At 33.0% G+C, this 16508-nt stretch overlaps 1 protein-coding gene across 1 annotated transcript in view; it reads left to right on the forward strand.

The window, feature by feature from the left end:
- LOC145286372 (PR domain zinc finger protein 12-like) overlaps positions 1-16508 on the forward strand; it is a 78144-nt gene that overhangs the window by 27785 nt on the left and 33851 nt on the right. The window contains exons 2-3 of the mRNA XM_080135305.1: positions 12290-12480; positions 14648-14803. Coding sequence (XP_079991431.1) covers positions 12290-12480; positions 14648-14803 — 347 coding nt within the window. The remainder of the gene's footprint in view (positions 1-12289; positions 12481-14647; positions 14804-16508) is intronic.

Here is a 16508-nt window from a genome sequence, read left to right on the forward strand (position 1 = left end):
GTTTTCTTTACTATTTCAGCTGTTTTCATTATTGTTATCCGTTGTATTTTCTCAGCTATCCCTCTGAGTCCAATCTCTCCCATTCTTTTTTCAAAGTTTTTCGGTATTGTTTCTAGTGCTCGTACTATTAGTGGTGTTATCTTGACTTTCTTAATCTTCCACATCCTTTTGAACTCTTGGATCAGTTCTGCGTATTTTCTCCGCCTCTCTCTCTCTCTCTCTCTCTCTCTCTCTCTCTCTCTCTCTCTCTCTCTCTCCTTCATCTTCACTATTGTCTGCTGGAACGGCGAAATCTACGATCTGGCAGGACTTTTCCTTCTTGTTAACTATTATGACATCCGGTCGTCTTGTTTAGTTTATCTGTTTGCATTTCTATGTCCCATAGAATTCCGTGACTTTCGTTTTCAAGTACTGATGCCAGTTTATGCTTGTACTATTTTTCTGTATGTCCAAGATGCAGTTGTCTGCGTAATCTCCGCTGTACTGCCTTTCCCACTTGATCGTGTCTACTTTTATATTCTTTTTGGGCTAGTTTGCTGCATTCGTTTATTATATGGTTTATTGTTTCGTCTCTTTGTCCACAGAGTTTGCATTTACTGTTTTCTTGTGTCGTGTTACTCCTTGCTCTGATGTGGCTGCTTCTAATCGCGTTATCTTGTGCGGCTGTTATTAAGGATTCAGTTTCTCTTTAGGTTTCCTTTTTGTAGCCATGTAACGCTGTTGCATATGCTGGGCAATAACAAATTATCTTGCTTACGGCTTAGGGTTAACTTTGATAGTGGGGTTTTGACATTTGGTCAAAGAATCCAGATACTTTAACAGAATCGTAAAACAATATGGATTGTTTAAAGATGGCAGAAAAAATAGCCTTTCGATGATAATTGAGATGACAGCTCCTCAGCGAAATATCAACAAGTTATCGCCGAATAAACATCTGCTATGTTGAAAATGGGATTTTAAACATGTTTTGCTTTCTGTTCGTTGATTTGGTTTTGATAACATGCCGTGAGGGATTGTTGTGTTTGTTTAGCTGGAGGGGTATGGACACATAACATGAGCAGACCTCCGATGTAGTTTGATAATAATGCTTCTTTAGAGCAAACGAGGGGAAAAGGAAATAGGAAAGGGGGTTTAAGACGGAGAAAGAAAGAAAAAAGAAAAATGAGAATAAAGAGGAATATAGATTGAGAGAGAGAGAGAGAGAGAGAGCGAGAGAGAGAGAGATAGACAGAGCGAGAGAGAGAGATTCTGCGAAGAAAGAAAGAGAAGAAAAAGACAATAGAAGAGAAAAAGTAATCTTCAAACGATAAAGGAGGAAATGCTAATCTCAAAGAGATAGTGGTCGGAGTTAGGGTTCCATAAAAACCATTGTGTTTGCCAAATGAAATGAGACTTGCCTGCTGGCTGTCAAAGAGTACACATTGGTTTTTGGGCTTTAGCCCCAAAGCTGAATATCTCCCCAAAAGAGCTACGTGGAAAAACTCTTCGTCATCTGAAGGAATCCAAATTAAAAAAATCCTGCATCTTGAAACCGTTAAGAACACGAATAGTTTAACTTTTCTTTGCACGAATAATTATTCTCGTTTATCAGAAAATGATTTCTGAGTTTTCATTAATTATTGAATTACTTTGATTTAAAGCTGCAGTTGCTTACAGCACTAACACCACAACCAGCCCAGACTGCATGGAGAGAAGCAATATACCTGCCATTCTCCAAAGCATCTATGAGAATAATTCAAACCACTGCATCCGACGACAAACGACAACCCAACCAGTTAAAAATATTGCCACACAAACTTAGGATCATGCACGTTTTGTGTGTTCTGGTCAGCAGAGCGGTAGTTCCAGTAACAAGTAAGTCACTGGTTACATTTTGAAGGGTTCATCATTAGACGAAGATAAGAGTGTAGCTACAAGGACTAAGGGTTACCCAGCGTTTAGGGACCAGAGATGGTCTAGTTACATTAATTGGTCCTGTGAAGTAGGATTGCGAAAAGAAAACCACACCGCTGGATTATAGCCATATCTAAGTGTTTTCATTTGTTTCATCTATTGTCATCCATATAAATCGTCCGTGTAGCTATTTCTCTTCCTATTTTTCCTCTTTTTTTTTCTGTCTTTTTTTTTTCAATGTCTCTTGCTGCGGTAATTATTCTTTCGGTGTTCTGCATTATGTATTTGTCTAATTCTTTTTTCGTGTAATTTACATAGTTTTCTATACAAGCCAGTCCTCTTTCCCCATCTTTCCTTTTCACATAGAGTCGGCCAGGGTCATTCTTTCGATGTAGTGCATTGTGCATAGTCATGAGCTTCCTGGTATTTTAGTCGAGATGCCTTAGTTTTTCTTTTAAGATACTCTGGACCTATAAACGGCCCAGAGTATCTTACTAGTAACACTGCCCATAAGGTTATACCTTTTATTAGATTTATACAATTTAGTTTAGTTTCTATGAGTTTTCTTGTTCTTCTGAGGTATTCATGTTGCTTTCTATTGCTTTGATGGTGTCTGCTTCCAGAACTCCCAGATATTTGTATGTAGTGTTATGTTCACCTAGTGCCCTCATCTCCGTTTGGTTGGGTAGTATCATACCTTCGTTGCTTCTAGTCATAATCAGCAGTGCGTACTTTTCCATACCGAATTCCATTTGGATATCCTGGCATAAGATTCTGGTCGTGTTTATTAGTTCCTTCTTGGCTTTTGCAAATAGTTTCAGGTCGTCCATGTACATTAGGTGGTTTATTGTTTCATCTGTATTAGTCTTCTTCTTCTTCTTCTTCTTCTTCTTCTTCTTCTTCTTATTGTTTCACTCACCAAGAGTTCTCACACAGGTCATCATCAGAGATTGTTCACTGACAACGACTGATGGTATTCTCTAGAATCTGAATGACAACAAGTCTCCCAAGATTAACAGTATTATCCGCCTCTTTCTTTCGATAACATTATTATTATTATTATTATTATTATTATTATTATTATTATTATTATTATTGTTATTATTATTTACTTTTTATGGATAGTCATACAGGCCATCATCAAAGATTTTTCTTTGAGAACAACTTGTGGTGTTCCCTGGAGTCTGAGTGACAACAAGTCTCCCCAGATTTCCAGTACACTCTACCTCTTTCGATACTATTTGCAAATTAATTTGCGTTATCACAACAACCGTTTACCACAGATTTCTCGTTGGAAACAGCTACTACTACTACTACTACTACTACTACTACTACTACTACTACTACTACTACTACTACTACCGTAAAAATAATGTTCAGCTGACTATTCTTCAAATCAATAAACCGAACGTCACTTTTTGAAATGTTTTAATTTAAAATTTTACTGTTTTAGTCGACGCAACAACTTACTTTGATTTGAGAACAATTCATTTTAAAATGAGTAAAGTCGTAATTTTTATTTTTCTACCTTGGCGTCAATTTTTTGCTGATGTGACTCTCTCAGTTTTTAAATGCATGTAAAAAATGCTAGCATACGTACGAACCCGAAACGCATTATCGTATTATTATGAGGATGACAATAATGTATAATTAATTTGACTTTATGAAAGGAAGAGGAAATGGGGAAGTTAGCCGCGAAAAACGAAGACTACTGAATGAAAAGGGAATAATCAAATGAGTTTTATGAGCCTTTACACGATAATCTTCAAATAAAGATAACAACGGGACTGAAGCGAAGTGAATTGTAGAGGAGAGGGGTGGGGTGCGCATGTAATAGAAACTAGCGAAGTGGGCGTGGTCGGAGGATGAGGATGAGATCTCATTAGACTTTCTGGTGGCTTCAAGTACGCCTGCTGGTGGTAAAGCCCACACTCCGCCCACTACCGGAAAGAAAACAAAAACATTCTTCTTCTTCTTCTTCTTCTTCTTCTTCTTCCTTTTCTAGTGAGGAATGAGGCTTCACATACAGGTTCAACGTTGTCACACACGTTTTTCAATTGCAGATGGAGAGAGAGAGAAGGGGGAAGAGAGAGCGAAAGAAAGAAAGAAAGAGAGAGAGAGAGAGAGAGAGAGAGAGAGAGAGAGAGAGAGAGAGAGAGAGAGAGAGAGAGAGGAGTGGGCTGAAGGTAAACGAACCATCATCTCTTCATCACGGTCGATCAATCTCTCTCCCTGTTCCACCCTACCAGTACCACCGACCCGTGTCATATAACCACTATCAATCCTAATCTCCGTCGGTCGCGCGGCGATAATGATTATTATCCTCATTCCCATCTCCCCGACCCCGACTTTGTCGTCGTCGTAGTCGTCGTCCTCATTGACAATGCAGAGTTGACACTCGAAACCACCCTCAGCTTCGGTGTGAAATAACCGCTCTCTCCTTATTCATGCATAAAAAGCCGTGTTTCCTTTAGTCGCTTTGTTTCCGGGTGAAAAGGAGAATGTACCCGTGTTGCATGTTTATGGATAGGATGATGAAAGCAGAAATAGATAAATATACAAACAGACAACAGATGCATATATATATATATATATATATATATATATATATATATATATATATATATATATATATATATATATATATATATATATAAAGAGAGATAGATAGATAGATAGATAGATAGCCTGGAAAGACCACAGGGGAGACAACCGAAGTAGCAAAACTGAAGCTGGCCTGCATGACGCTATATAGACAAGTGTAATCAAATCTGACCATATTTTATTGCTTTGAAAATATAGGTTCTTTTTTACCAATTGTCATGAAAGTACTATAATCTTCAAAAAAGCCTGCAAATTTTCATGTGGTTTCGTCCAATAGAACCAAAGATATAGTTACTGGTGTGTGTGTGTGTGTGTGTGTGTGTGTGTGTGTGTGTATGGAAAAAAAAATAATACGAACAATATATAAATGTCTATATTTTTTCTGTATTTATTTCCTATGTGTTGACATGTAGGAATACAAAAATTCTCCCCCCCCCAAAAAAAAAAACAAAAACAAACGAAAATGTTTCTTCTTTCAATATATATATATATATATATATATATATATATATATATATATATATATATATATATATATATATATATATACACCTTGAAAAAGAGTTAAAAAAACATACTTAATTTTAAAAAGGAAACACTAAATAAGTGGATAGTCCTTAATCCACGGAGTTTCGAAGAAATACTTTCCTTCTCATCAGAGGGTAGGATTTAGCAAAATGCGGGACTGTCCATTGACGTGAAATCACTTTTTATTCACCATATTCCCTCTGCTTTACTTTTTGTTATCAAATAAGATCTATAACTTATTTGTAATTTCGTTAAATACTTTTGCAAGCAAAATCCTATCCAGCATTTTTGTAAATCCTACCCTCTGATGAGAAGTAAGTATTTCTTCGAAACTCCGCGGATTAAGGACTATCCACTTATTTTGTGCTTCTTTTTTTAAAATTAAATATGTTTTTTTTTTCAAAGTGTTTTTTAACATGTTTTATTAACTACTTGTTCTCATTATAAGCTCTATTTCCTATTTGGTTTTATCGAGCTTTTACATCTGGTTGAGATTACTTTATAAATATTATTTCTTTAATATTTATAATTTACTTTAATTTTGCCATCTTGGATCATTTTGGTAAACTTAACTGTAATTCTTATTTTATATATATACTAGCAAAAGTACCGTCGTTGACTGGGTTCAAAAACAGCCTACAGAAAATGGACTCTGATTTATGAAAGTATGATAGGTTATGAAAAGGAAGGGTTGTAATGAGATGGCTTCAAATTTGGGGGTATCAAAACCAAAGCAAAATATGATGAAAGTAAAAATAAAATAGATAAACCCCATAATTTATTATACCATACCTGTTCACACTGACACACTTATCACAATATTCTGTGGATCTATATTAAAAAAAAACTTGTTAAACTTTGTGACATATTTCCATTCTATGGAGGTCAGGCGCGAACGGACACCTCATAATTTTATTATATCATATTTCTTCAAACTGAAACATAAGTATCAAAGTATACTTACGCAGATAGATATGAAAAGTCTTTATTAAAGTTTGTGCCTATTTCCATTCTATGGAGGCCAGGCGCGAACGCAGACCCCACAATTTTATTATACCATCCCTATTTAAGTTAAAACATACTTATCAAAGTATTCTTATGTACATCTATATCAAAAACACTTGTAAACGTTTTTTTTTAATTTTTAAATTTTTTATTTCCATACTTTGTGGACCAGGCGCGAACGCAGACCCCACAATTTTAATGAACCACCGTTCTGCCAGATCAAACATACCTATCCCTGTGTCTCGATACATCTTCTATCATTATATGTAATCAGTTTTTAAAAATAGTCAACCATATAGGAGCCTATTCGTGACCACACACACACACACACACACACACACACACACACACACACACACACACACACACACACACAGAGTTTTATTTCGAATCTAGCTAGATTCAGACACTCTGATGAGTCGTAGACGACGAAACACGTGTCAGTGGATAATTATATTTAAAAAAGAATAATATATATATATATATATATATATATATATATATATATATATATACCGCTGCCCATGTGGGGGTACCAAATTGGTTAAAGGGAAAATTATTCCCAACTCGCATTTAGGTAAAAATGCACTTTCGTAAATTGAATTCATTCAAAACGTATAGCAAAAACAAAAACAAATAACACCTCTCTCTCTCTCTCTCTCTCTCTCTATATATATATATATATATATATATATAAAGAGAGAGAGAGAGAGAGAGAGAGAGAGAGAGAGAGAGACAGAGACAGAGACAGAGACAGAGAGACAGAGACAGAGAAAGAAAGAAAGAGAATAAAAATATGCGCGTGAAGTGCAGTGCACATAAATTTTAATGGTATTAAATTCCTCTCAATATTCAGAAAAATAGAAAAATTCGAATATAAGGTATTAGAGTTATTAGTTATTAGTTAAAAGATCTCGGTTTAAGAACACAAGAAAAATTCTATATAAACAATTAAAATGGCTTTATATATTTTTCCCCTGCGCCATGTTTAAATGTTATAATCGTCTTCAACATCTCCGAAAACCTATACAAGTTTATTACTGAATGAAGAATAATTTCAATTTATAATCCAGGTGGTATTATGCGTGTAAAATTGAGAAAATCTCGATGGAAAAAGATGTCGACATTATGTGAATAAGCTGACTCAAAGCAAAATGACCACCGAATTTGATCTGATGTCGTGTTCATCTAATAACAGAACTTCGATTTTAACTCGAAATAATTCCTTATTTAATAATATTTATTAAAAATAATATTAATTAATAATAATATTAATGATATTTATTGATAATAATATTCATTATAATAACAGTTATTAAAAATAATATTAATTAAAAATAATGTCAAGTTGATAATAAAATTAATTAATAATATATTAATTAATAATAATAATAATAATTAAAAATGATAATTAATAATTAATAATAATAATTAATAATAATAATTAATAATATTAATAATAATAATAATAATAATAATAATAATAATAATAATAATAAACAATAATAATTAATAATATAATTAATAATATTTAATGAAAACAAAGATGCAAAACTATTTTTAATGTTTAGGCAGATTTTTATCGCGTTCTTTTCTAACCGCGACCTTTAAACATTACCAAGTACTAATATCTTTGAAAATTGTGACGTAGTTTTGGTTGCAGATGTGCTGGCGTGCAAAAATATATTTTCCCTGTTCCTTTTAAATAATATCTTGTCCAAATTTATGTCGTTAGAAAATATTATTTGTAAATGTTCGTCAACTCGTTAAAAGTGCATCAAAATTAAAAAAACAAAAAAACAAAAAAACAAAAACAAAAAAAAACAAACAAAAAAAACAACAAAAAAAACAACAAAAAAAAACAAAAAAAAACAAAAAAAGAAAGAAAAACACCCCCCCAAAAAAGAACCCTCCCAAAACAAAAAACAACAACAAGAAAACAAAAAACAAAAAAAAGAAAGAAAGAAAAAGAAGGAAAGAAAAACAAACTAAAACTGTAGTATAAAACAACAAAGAGAAAGTTAAAGTGTTTTTTTTGTTACACAAAATAATATATTTTCACTGAGTGTTATTTTTTATTAAAAAAAAAAAAAAAAAAATAGCAGGCCGCCCGGCGTAGCCCGATGGTAAAATACACATAAATATGATATTTGATTTATGCAGATTTAGCATTTATTATTATTAGAGCCAATCCTCTAATGATTATTATATTGTACCTAATATAGAAAAAAAAACATGCGGAAAGAAACTGAGACATGAGCATGCGAGTATTATGTTTTTTTCTAAACAGTTCATTTCTTTTCAAATCTACTTATTCTTACCATAAGGAAACTGTCATGTGAACGATTCGCGCATGCGCAGTCGTGAAACAGTTAACAAACAGATAAAAATCCGATGATCTCCAAGTACCCATTTTTCAATTTTGATCCCTTAACAGCCCTATTTTCCGGATGAAAACCGATTAAAAAGTTTTCCACTTGTCCGAATACCTTATATATCAAGATGTAGCAAAGGATACTGCCAAATTTATTTGTGCCACTCACTCTCTCCACATAAACCCATAAATACGAACTAAACAGATTCACCGAAGTCCCGTCGGTTTGTTCCACTTTGACTCGATCTTGGTTTTTGATCGCAGAGTCAACGCTGCTTTTTGATCTATGAAAATTACAAATGGCAGCGATGTTGATTTTTTAAACGTGCATTTCTCGAGTTTCGATGGGTAAAATATGTTAACTTTTTACACGAAATAACTCATCGTGTAATAATGTTGAAGATAAGAAACATTAGAAAAAAAGAAACAAACAAAATACTGAGGATGGTGTTTTATTCCGAAATATATTTAAATTATGAATTTTAAACAAGTAAAATATTTGTTTAATTTCGTAAAATTGCGTTGTAATTTGGCTTTCAAGCGTACTTGATGTGTATTTTATTTTATTCAAATTAAATCAACGCTTCTATGACGGCACTCACACCCCTGGCATTAATCTCGCGTAGCCAACGCACCGTTCCCGACATTTCAAAATACAACCGCTGAGAGACAACGCGCGGATCTTTACTACTGAGTTTTCTTTCTTCAACTTAACAGCATGGCAAGAAAGAAGATGAAGAAGAAGAAGAAGAAGAAGAAAGAAAGAAACAAACAAAATACTGAGAATGGAGTTTGACTTCGAAATATATAAATTATAAATTTTAAACAAGTAAAATATTTGTTTCGTTTTGTAAAATTGCGTTGTAATTTGGCTTTCAATCGCACTTGATGTGTATATTATTTTATTTTATTCAAATTAAATCAACGCTTCTATAACAGAACTCACAACCCTGACATTTTTAATGCCTTATTTTTCTCATAAAACCCGCAAACCCTATTTAACGACATTTACTTTCTTCATATCATGAAAACTATTGCTCTGCGTCACTTTTAAATGTTAAATTCGTCTTCAGCATCCCCGAAAACCATTAAAAATCGTCATTATAAATAATTTTTTGGAGTTGGAAAGAATATAGACATTGACCAAAATTAAAATTGCCTAAATCTCGAAAAACCTTTTACTTACTGTGAACAGAAAAAAAATGAACTGCAGAGAACCAGAACAGATACTACCTTTTGATTCGAGCCACAAGAGAGGTGTTATCAATCTAATAATACATCTTAGGTAGCCATCCCACCAGTCAACCAGCAACCACTCAGTGAGCTAGCGGAGCTCACCGGCTTGAAAAACATCCTACGACCCTCTGCCCTACTTCAGAAAACGATCGGTACCCGCAGTTGCGGCGTCGCCGGGACCTGTCTATGCGGGTGATGCATCTCAACTTTAATGACAACAAAAACGACTGTAAAGATATTGTCCTTTCGCCACAAAGGCACAATCTGTCCACCGAACACACTAACAATTTCAATAAATATTCATTGTCATCTTGAGTTTCAAAAAAAAAAAAAAAAAAAAAAATTAGCTTTCTTTTCACTTATTTCTCTTTATATGCGAACAACGTTTTCTACAGTTAAAAAAAAAAAAACATATATTCATCAAAACGGACAAAATGGCCGCTAGCAACAACGAGGAAACAAATGAAACCTCTTTTAAACGTTATTAAATGCGGGATTATTCTTTGAATAAAATCAGAAGGAAACACGACCGATTTATCATTAAGGTTGGTTGAGAAAAATCATGAGACTAAAATGATAATAAAAGACTAGCAGGACCTGTGGAAATTCCACAGGGGACTTATTCATATGTAATATATTGATGTTGGCATTCTGGAGATGATCAGCATAAATAGAGGCGCTCTGATATTATTTGTAGCCCTTTTGTTAAAACTGCAAAAGCATTTATCTTTTTACCTCAACTCATTCTATGGCGGTATTTTTTTTTTTTTAAATATGATTAATAAAATTCGTGTTAGTACTTTACGGCATTACGTTTTTTTTTTATTTTTTTTTTTAAGTTAGATAACTAATCGGTAGTAAATGAAAAATAATGTGCAAGTTACGTAGTCACGAGAAACACATGCAGACACACGGGAAGTGGTTACACAATTTATTAATAATGAGATTAAGCACTATAGTTAATGATCATGATAGAATAATAAAAAAAATTCTGATCCTTTTGAACGTTATTGTAAGGTAAGCTAGACAGAAACTATTCGACCTGCAGTTTATATTTTAACTAGCGGGACGCCCGGCGCTGCCCGGTCGTAAAATACGTATAATTATTATATTTTACTGAGACATGTGCGCGCGCGAGTTTCGGTTTGAAGTAAAATATAATAATTATACGTATTTTACGACCGGGCAACGCCGAGCGTCCCGCTAGTTATATATATATATATATGTGTGTGTGTGTGTGTGTGTGTGTATATGTATATACATACACACACACACACACACACACACACACATATATATATATATATATATATATATATATATATATATATATATATATATATATATATATATATATATACTCTAGCTGAGATCGAAACCCAAAACCTAAAAACAGCGAGTCAAGTACGATAATTACTAAGCCAGCTTGACACGTTCTTTAAAAAGTGTTTTCAAAACTACCTATTCTTAACAAAAAGAATCTATCATATGAATGATTCGCGCATGCGCATTCGTGAAACAGTTGACAAACATAAAAATCCGACGCCCCCCCCCCAAGTACCACTTTTTAAATTTTGACCTCTTAGCAGCCCTTTTTTCCGATGTATATCAAAAATTTGTTGAGTATATAGGTTGAGAAATGTCCTCACACACATTCTCGCTTTTATAGATGTATTAAATAGATAGATTAAACGAGTTTTATTTACTCGTTTTCAACCACTGGAAGATGTTACACAAGGTCGGGAGGGTCAAGCAAGCACCCATAGATGATGAGCACTCTAGCCTGTTAACTATTGCATTGGCAGTTCCACCCCGGTAGGGGCGCCTCATGCAGTGAGCAATAAACTTATTCCACTCGAAAGATGGGATGCAACAGCCGGCGAGGATGAACCATCAAGAACTGAACAGGACATCAGTTGTTCTTCAATCAACGGAAAAAATGTCATTTCAAAAATGGCTTCAGTTCTATTGGCTTTGGTGCCAAAGAGAAAACTCTTGGCTGAGAGTTAAATAATCAAGTAATTTTTTTTATTCAAAAAAATCAAATTTTACGTCTGAGTTGCAGTTGTTTTCGTTAGGCATGATTAAATAAATAAAGGGGAGACAAGTCAAATCGAAGTAAAAATCAGTCTCATGTTTAATACGGCTTAGTAAAATCGCTAAAACTCGTAAATTTCGATTTTCTTAGTTTAAAAAAGCTACTTCATCGATTTATGTGATTTTTGGAATATGACATCTTCGTTCTGTAACGAATGCGTACATCATATAAACTTTTCTAGATTTTCTTTTTGCCGCCATAAGTGCGAATTTGAATAAGCACTCAATTTTTTTCTTACAAAACAGCTAAATCAAACAATATGAATACATATTTGAAGATACTTGAAGTATAAAAACCTTTTCCAAATTTATTGGATTCGGTGTTAAATAATCCGAAAAGGGTTGATATGCCGCAAATCAAAACAATCACACCAAACCAATATGGTTAATAAATGTGAAACAACACCTTTAAAGTTCAACTTGGGCATTTATTTTTTTAAGTTTGAAACGTGAGTAAATAAATAAAAATGTAGATTTTTATTATTTGAAGATTTTTTTAAAAAATTTTATTTATTTTATTTTATTTTTTTCCCTATTCTTTTTCCTTTGAAGAAATCGCTGTACTTCCGCTGGTGTCGACCCCACAACAAGTTCGTCTTGGCTTCTCCTCTTTGCCCACGTATCGATTCGGTGTCTACTCGACATGTTGGATAAAAGCCGGCACTGAAATGGGACCATACATCGGTAGAATTGTGCAGAGAGAAGAAATCAACATGACTGCACCGAATGAACTCATGTGGGAGGTAGGTTTATTTACTTTTGTCTCCATGTACTTTTCTTTTTCTTTCTTTTTATTTTTTAACTAGCGGGGGTACCCGGCGTTGCCCGAGTGTTTGTTTCCGGGACGGGGGGGGGGGAGTTTTAAAAAATGTTATGGTAGGTAAGTAGGAAGGATCAAACTCGGAGTCATGAGTAAAAGTAGGAAAATAAAGTGTGAAACCCCCCCCCCCCAAAAAAAAAAAAAACATCTGCAACGTTAACAGTTCGGCCACCAAGAAAAGTCCATTCCAGTTGTTTAGGAAAAAAAACAAAAAAAAAAAAACAAAAAAAAAAAAAACGACTACGGTAGGTCGGCGCGAACGTAAAAATATAATGTGAATTGTCCAGCACGCTAACCACTACGCCACAGAGCACTGCAGCTTAGTTTAGTGATTGTAAATAACTTCACATGAAAGAACTACGAAGCCAAACCGGTGTTCTCTTCTCAACTGTTCCTTGTGAACGATCCCCAAACGGTGTTAAGTGGTGGCAGGGGGAGGAGGAATTTATTAGAGAGAAAATATTTTACCACATCCATTGATCTTAACCGATTTTGGCCGTGACTTCTCAGCAGAAAAAGTATAGAAATCTAAGATTATCGAGGAATTTGAGAAATAATAAGCCTATAACACACCTCAGATATTGTTCTGCCGTTTGTGCATATTATATTTGCATGAAATATCTTGATTTTTAATCCTATTAATGTCAAAATCCGACGGGAAAAAATGAGTTCATTTTATTTATATAGATAGAAGATAGATAGATAGAAGATAGAATAGAAGAAGAATAGATAGAAGAAGATAGATAGAAGAAGATAGAAGAAGATAGAAGATAGATAGAAGAAGATAGAAGATAGAAGAATAGATAGAAGATAGATAGAATAGATAGAATAGAAGAAGAGAAGATTATTACACGTTCTCTGATAAAATCGCGGTACTGAATTGCTTCCCTCAAAATGTTAAGTCACTCCATATATATATATATATATATATATATATATATATAGTAATTTATAAAATATATATGGCGATTAAGCTACACTGAATATTCTGCGTTTCATCCAACTATAGGATTCGTTAGGCTTATGCATAAGCCTGACGAATCCTATAGTTGGATGAAACGCAGGATATTCAGTGTAGCTTAATCGCCATATATATTTTATAAATTACTAACTAGCTCTACCTACGTATTGAGCACTTTTGAAGTAAATACTTAAAGTTTACGCATAAATCTATACTTTCGTATAGTAAATTTATGTGAATAAATGAAATAGTTATATATATATATATGTATATATATATATATATATATATATATATATATATATATATATATGTATATATATATATATATGTATATATATATATATATATATATATATATATATATATATATATATATATATATATATATATATATATATATATCCGAAAGAGCTACATGGTAAGAAGCTGATGATCCCCGTTTTCTATTCACAAAATTTTAGTTAAGGTTTTCTCTTTTCATCCTTATATAGTTAAATTCTGTTTTAAAATTGAAGACTTTTGCGAAATCGGCTTATGCAAGTGCTAAGTATATTTCTATTTAACAGTTTTAGTTAAGGCTTTTTTTTTTTTCATCCGTATATAAATGAATTCTCTTTGGTCATTATATTTTTTTTTAGAAATCGGATTAAGTAGGTGTTTGGTCTGCGATAGGTTAAGATTAATATTTTTTTCCTTCTGTTTATCTAAACTACATTCTTTATTTTTTATTTTTGCATTTTTTTATTCAAAGCTTCTTCAGACTATATATATATATATATATATATATATATATATATATATATATATATATATATAGTAAGTTATAATATATATATATAGTAAGTTATAATATATATATATACATATAGTAATTGCACACTGTTGAAAATGTGAGGTGGCATGATTACGCATAAATCTATACTTTCGTATATTAATTTATGTGATTAAATGAAGTAGTCATATATATATATATATATATATATATATATATATATATATATATATATATATATATATCTTGATAGAAAAATAAAAGTAAATTGTTTATATTTCACATATTATTCCCTTTATAGAACTTGTTTTATGTTTTTTTTATCGAACAATTCTATTTTTTTTCTACAAACAGATCTTCGATGACCGAGGTGAGATCATCTACTTTCTGGAAGCTGATCACGGCACCTACTCTTCATGGTTGTCTTATGTTAACTGTGCTAGAAATGACGAAGAACAGAATCTAGAAATCTATCAGTCTGGCAGAGAAATCTACTACAGAGCCACTAAGGTAATCATTTAGTTTGTTCAATTTTTGTTTGTTTTGTTGCGTAGACATTTTGTAAACATTGTTTTTAAAAAATAAAAAATAATACTTCTATTATGTTTTAAACGACTGTAATAGTTTATTTTGGAAGTATATTTCATAAAGAAAATTGACAACCCACTTTAAAAACAGAAATTACGAGTTTTATATATTTTATTCGCAGTTTTTTGTTGACTCTTCTGGCGGCCATGTTGTAAGCCCTAACGGTATTTTTGGAGATTACCGTCAATTCTAGGTCTCCATTCTAAGACACGTCAGCTCCCTCCCCGGTGAAGAGTGAGACAACCTGTTAAACCGCCCGCTCTGCTCAACGTCCAAATTCCAACTCCAATTATTCTTCTCAGCTAACTAGAACCACGCAACATACACGTAGTTCCGTCAACTAACCAGATACTTCCGGTAAGCTTGTCCATGATATGATTTTTATTATATTTTGACAGATTTTATCAACATTCTTCATATTCATCTCTTGTTTATCTCTCCAGTTAGATAGATAGATAGGTAGATAGATAGGTCGAGATGAATAGACACAGAAATAGATAGATAACAAGATTGAGAGATATATCGATAATACATGTATAGATAAATAGATAGATCGACAAGTTAAAAAGTAAACTGATCATTAAACCTGCAGACATATTTCTAATTATTCTACGCATGCGCAAAATTTTAAATCTTTCTTATCTATCTCTCCATAGCTCAAACGACTAAGAAATACTTTTTTGTTTCGACCTTCTACATAACAAGGTGGCATGATGTGACCCTCACTGGAAATCACACTAAAGACCATAACCGTGTCCGGAAATTTTGTTTTCGACACCCTGCGCACGTCCTGTTATTCGTGGCAATCCAGCGATACATTTTGATGGTGCTGGCAATTATCATGTTGTCATAACTTGGATCGGTAGAGAGCATGAGTTGTACAGCGGCCCATCTCCGATCTCGCTCATTGAACATTGTGTCACTTTCAGACATGATAGAAGGCTCCTATCGCTCTTGGGATTTGTATAGAACTGGCCAAGTAGATGGTTTGCAATCAAAAAGAAAAAAGAAAAAAAAAAGAAAAGGAAACTGGTTTTCATCAAACGAAAATGGAATCATTTCGTCTTTTCTAGGGCGGCAATTTTATCGTTCCACCCTATAGATAGATTTGGGTAGTCTATGTGCTAATCCTAGCAAGAGTTCACATTCACCATAATACCGCAAACACACCGGGGGGGGGGGGCGTCCTACTTAATATTTCCGAGTCACATCGTTTCTTTTTTTAAATAAATAAATAAATAAATAAAAAGTAAATAAACAAATATATATATATATATATATATATATATATATATATATATATATATATATATATTGTGTGTGTGTGTGTGTGTGTGTGTGTGTGTAATGTTCTAGGCAGAAACAAATTTTTGTAATAAAAGCAGTTTGAGTGTAACGTAAATACCGTCACGTGGTCAGAGCTATTCGCGAAATATTCAATCTTATATTTTGGTATTAAAATTACATGGACAGGCCGGTTCCTTATTAAATTAGAGCTGGATTTATCGTTACCAAAATCTGAAATGATAACACGTCCAACATTTTTATTGTTTTTAATATTTTTTTATTGTATTATTGTGAGATTTAACATCTCATTTGTTTGTTTGCTTGTTTGTTTTATTGGTCT

This window comes from Euprymna scolopes, chromosome 10 (assembly GCF_053919585.1).
Source record: "Euprymna scolopes isolate OS-2025 chromosome 10, ASM5391958v1, whole genome shotgun sequence".
Taxonomy (NCBI): Eukaryota; Metazoa; Mollusca; class Cephalopoda; order Sepiida; family Sepiolidae; genus Euprymna; species Euprymna scolopes.